Source organism: Anomaloglossus baeobatrachus, chromosome 9 (assembly GCF_048569485.1).
Source record: "Anomaloglossus baeobatrachus isolate aAnoBae1 chromosome 9, aAnoBae1.hap1, whole genome shotgun sequence".
Lineage (NCBI taxonomy): Eukaryota > Metazoa > Chordata > Amphibia > Anura > Aromobatidae > Anomaloglossus > Anomaloglossus baeobatrachus.
The window spans coordinates 211,262,364-211,267,374 of NC_134361.1; the positions used below are offsets into that span (position 1 = coordinate 211,262,364).

The 5,011-nt window shown below is 70.2% G+C and overlaps 1 protein-coding gene across 1 annotated transcript in view; it reads left to right on the forward strand.

Annotated features, from left to right (window-relative positions):
• The first annotated feature begins 207 nt into the window (after positions 1–207).
• FUBP3 (far upstream element binding protein 3) overlaps positions 208–5,011 on the forward strand; it is a 41,056-nt gene continuing 36,252 nt past the window's right edge. Inside the window, exons 1-2 of the mRNA XM_075323188.1 lie at positions 208–297; positions 4,259–4,979. Of these exons, the coding sequence (XP_075179303.1) occupies positions 208–297; positions 4,259–4,979 (811 nt within the window). The remainder of the gene's footprint in view (positions 298–4,258; positions 4,980–5,011) is intronic.

Sequence of the window (5,011 nt, forward strand, 5' to 3'; positions counted from 1 at the left end):
AGCTACTTCCGCTCCGCCGCAGCCTCGGTTTCAGCAAGGGTGACGTCATCCAGAAACCTGTCTATTAGTTTGGCGGAGAGGTAGCGCGTGGGTAACGTAGTTCCGGCGGAAGTAGTTCTTGCTTTCGACTTCCGTTTCCGGGTCCCCGGGCGCAGTGAGTGAGGTCGGTGAAACGGCGGCGGCCTCCTCCTGTGGGTGGCCGGTACCATGGCGGAGCTGGTGCAGGGACAGAGCGCGGCTCCCGTGGGGGTGAAGCACGAGGCGTTGGCGGAAGTGCTGCAACACCGGGTCCGGCAGGTGAGGCAGGCCGTGTACGGGAGGGGAGCAGGCCGCATCGCTCCTGGGGGAGGGGTGGACTCGGGCCCGGGCACTCGGCAGTGGCGGAGCCTCGGGGAGAGGAGCGGGGTCCTGCATCTCCTCACCCGGCGCCGTGTGCAGAGAGCCGCGCTGCTGCTAGGCCCAGCCCTGCCCATCCCCCCGCTGTCACCACAGCTTGGCCGCAGAGCTGACACTCCACCCAGCATGCAGCGCGGCCCCCGATCATCTGCTGCTAACAGCTGTTACCAGGACTCCAGCCCCATCACCCCGCATGCTGGGCCTTGTAGTCCCCACCGGCTTCTCATGCACCTCTATATCTTCCTGCAGCTGGGAAACTACAACTGCCAGCCTGGCACGTCCCCTCTGCCACTGTAATTCCCCACCACCATGGCACCTCCTTCCCCTCCGCCACCGCGATCCCCAGCCTGGCACGTCCCCTCTACCACCGAGGCTCCCCACCACTGTGAAACCTTTCCCTCCACCACAGCGATCCCTAACCCGGTGCGACCCTCCGCCACCGTTCTAACCCCCCCCCCCCCCAGCCTGTCACGTTACCTCTGCGACCGTAATTCATCACCACCGTGACACCTCATTCCCCTCCACCACCGCGATCCCCAGCCTGGCACGTCCCCTCCGCCACCGCGATCCCCAGCCTGGCACGTCCCCTCCGCCACCGCGATCCCCAGCCTGGCACGTCCCCTCCGCCACCGCGATCCCCAGCCTGGCACGTCCCCTCCGCCACCGGGATCCCCAGCCTGGCACGTCCCCTCCGCCACCGGGATCCCCAGCCTGGCACGTCCCCTCCGCCACCGGGATCCCCAGCCTGGCACGTCCCCTCCGCCACCGGGATCCCCAGCCTGGCACGTCCCCTCCGCCACCGGGATCCCCAGCCTGGCACGTCCCCTCCGCCACCGGGATCCCCAGCCTGGCACGTCCCCTCCGCCACCGGGATCCCCAGCCTGGCACGTCCCCTCCGCCACCGGGATCCCCAGCCTGGCACGTCCCCTCCGCCACCGGGATCCCCAGCCTGGCACGTCCCCTCCGCCACCGGGATCCCCAGCCTGGCACGTCCCCTCCGCCACCGGGATCCCCAGCCTGGCACGTCCCCTCCGCCACCGGGATCCCCAGCCTGGCACGTCCCCTCCGCCACCGGGATCCCCAGCCTGGCACGTCCCCTCCGCCACCGCGATCCCCAGCCTGGCACGTCCCCTCCGCCACCGCGATCCCCAGCCTGGCACGTCCCCTCCGCCACCGCGATCCCCAGCCTGGCACGTCCCCTCCGCCACCCGCGATCCCCAGCCTGGCACGTCCCCCTCCGCCACCGCGATCCCCAGCCTGGCACGTCCCCTCCGCCACCGCGATCCCCAGCCTGGCACGTCCCCTCCGCCACCGCGATCCCCAGCCTGGCACGTCCCCTCCGCCACCGCGATCCCCAGCCTGGCACGTCCCCTCCGCCACCGGGATCCCCAGCCTGGCACGTCCCCTCCGCCACCGCGATCCCCAGCCTGGCACGTCCCCTCCGCCACCGGGATCCCCAGCCTGGCACGTCCCCTCCGCCACCGGGATCCCCAGCCTGGCACGTCCCCTCCGCCACCGGGATCCCCAGCCTGGCACGTCCCCTCCGCCACCGGGATCCCCAGCCTGGCACGTCCCCCTCCGCCACCGGGATCCCCAGCCTGGCACGTCCCCTTCCGCCACCGGGATCCCCAGCCTGGCACGTCCCCTCCGCCACCGGGATCCCCAGCCTGGCACGTCCCCTCCGCCACCGGGATCCCCAGCCTGGCACGTCCCCTCCGCCACCGCGATCCCCAGCCTGGCACGTCCCCTCCGCCACCGCGATCCCCAGCCTGGCACGTCCCCTCCGCCACCGCGATCCCCAGCCTGGCACGTCCCCTCCGCCACCGCGATCCCCAGCCTGGCACGTCCCCTCCGCCACCGCGATCCCCAGCCTGGCACGTCCCCTCCGCCACCGCGATCCCCAGCCTGGCACGTCCCCTCCGCCACCGCGATCCCCAGCCTGGCACGTCCCCTCCGCCACCGCGATCCCCAGCCTGGCACGTCCCCTCCGCCACCGCGATCCCCAGCCTGGCACGTCCCCTCCGCCACCGCGATCCCCAGCCTGGCACGTCCCCTCCGCCACCGCGATCCCCAGCCTGGCACGTCCCCTCCGCCACCGCGATCCCCAGCCTGGCACGTCCCTCTCCGCCACCGCGATCCCCAGCCTGGCACGTCCCTCTCCGCCACCGCGATCCCCATCCCGCTCCCCCGTCCTGGGGTGCCACTTTGCTACTGTGATTCACTGCACCCCGCCACATCCCTCTGCCACTGTCATTCCCCCTATCCCAGCCACCACGAAATCCCCCTCCCCGCCTGTACACCCTCTACCCAGTCTGGTATGTCCCCTCCACCATCGTGATTTCCCTCCCCTCCCCTGCTAATGTGATTCCCCAGCCTGGTGCATTCCTCCTTCACTGCCTAACTACCCCCCCCTCCCCCACCAGCCTGGCACATCACCCTCCCAGCCTTTCGCGTCCCTCAGCGCCATGAACCAATGACCTCCTCCAGCCTGGCGCGTGTTGTCTCCCAACGTGACCACCAGCCTGGCGCGTGTTGTCTCCCAACGTGACCACCAGCCTGGCGCGTGTTGTCTCCCAACGTGACCACCAGCCTGGCGCGTGTTGTCTCCCAACGTGACCACCAGCCTGGCGCGTGTTGTCTCCCAACGTGACCACCAGCCTGGCGCGTGTTGTCTCCCAACGTGACCCCCCCCCCCCCCGATCTGGGGCGTCTGACTCCCAAATGTCACACGCCCCACCGCCTGGCCCAGTGTAACACCCCCAGCCTGGCGCGTCTGGCTCCCAATGTGATCCCTCCCTCCAGTCTGCTGCATCCCTTAGCACCCATAATTCCCCCAGGCCGGCGTGTCCCTTTGCCCCATGTTCAACTCCCCCCCCCCCCCCCCCCGTCAGCCTGGCACATCTGTCTGCCAACGTAAACCCAAACCTGGCAAGTCCTTCTCCCAATGTGGACCCCCCTTCCCCGGCCTGGCGAGTCCCTCTCCCAACGTGGACCCCCCCCTTCCCCGACTTGGCGAGTCCCTCTCCCAACATGGACCCCCCTTCCCCGACTTGGCGAGTCTCTCTCCCAACGTGGACCCCCCCTTCCCCCAACTTGGCGAGTCCCTCTCCCTACGTGGACCCCCCCCCTTCCCCGACTTGGCGAGTCCCTCTCCCTACGTGGACCCTTCCCCGACTTGGACCCACCCCCTTCCCCGACTTGGCTAGTCCCTCTCCCAACGTGGACCCCCCCCTTCCCCAGCCTGGCGAGTCCCTCTCCCAACGTGGACCCCCCCCCCCCTTCCCCAGCCTGGCGAGTCCCTCTCCCAACGTGGACCCCCCCCCCCCTTCCCCAGCCTGGCGAGTCCCTCTCCCAACGTGGACCCCCCCTTCCCCAGCCTGGCGAGTCCCTCTCCCAACGTGGACCCCCCCCCCTTCCCCAGCCTGGCGAGTCCCTCTCCCAACGTGGACCCCACCTTCCCCAGCCTGGCGAGTCCCTCTCCCAACGTGGACCCCCCCTTCCCCCAGCCTGGCGAGTCCCTCTCGCAATGTGCGACCCCGGGACCCCCCCTCCCCAGACTGGCGAGTCCCTCTCCCAACGTGGACCCCCCCCCCCCACCTTCTCCAGCCTGGCGAGTCCCTCTCCCAACGTGGACCCCCCCCACCTTCTCCAGCCTGGCGAGTCCCTCTCCCAACGTGGACCCCACCTTCTCCAGCCTGGCGAGTCCCTCTCCCAACGTGGACCCCACCTTCCCCAGCCTGGCGAGTCCCTCTCCCAACGTGGACCCCACCTTCCCCAGCCTGGCGAGTCCCTCTCCCAACGTGGACCCCACCTTCCCCAGCCTGGCGAGTCCCTCTCCCAACGTGGACCCCTCCTTCCCCAGGCCTGGCGAGTCCCTCTGCCAACGTGGACCCCTCCTTCCCCAGCCTGGCGAGTCCCTCTGCCAACGTGGACCCCTCCTTCCCCAGCCTGGCGAGTCCCTCTCGCCAACGTGGACCCCACCTTCCCCAGCCTGGCGAGTCCCTCTGCCAACGTGGACCCCTCCTTCCCCAGCCTGGCGAGTCCCTCTGCCAACGTGGACCCCTCCTTCCCCAGCCTGGCGAGTCCCTCTGCCAACGTGGACCCCTCCTTCCCCAGCCTGGCGAGTCCCTCTGCCAACGTGGACCCCTCCTTCCCCAGCCTGGCGAGTCCCTCTGCCAACGTGGACCCCTCCTTCCCCAGCCTGGCGAGTCCCTCTGCCAACGTGGACCCCTCCTTCCCCAGCCTGGCGAGTCCCTCTGCCAACGTGGACCCCTCCTTCCCCAGCCTGGCGAGTCCCTCTGCCAACGTGGACCCCTCCTTCCCCAGCCTGGCGAGTCCCTCTGCCAACGTGGACCCCTCCTTCCCCAGCCTGGCGAGTCCCTCTCCCAACGTGGACCCCTCCTTCCCCAGCCTGGCGAGTCCCTCTCCCAACGTGGACCCCTCCTTCCCCAGCCTGGCGAGTCCCTCTCCCAACGTGGACCCCTCCTTCCCCAGCCTGGCGAGTCCCTCTCCCAACGTGGACCCCTCCTTCCCCAGCCTGGCGAGTCCCTCTCCCAACGTGGACCCCTCCTTCCCCCAGCCTGGCGAGTCCCTCTCCCAACGTGGACCCCTCCTT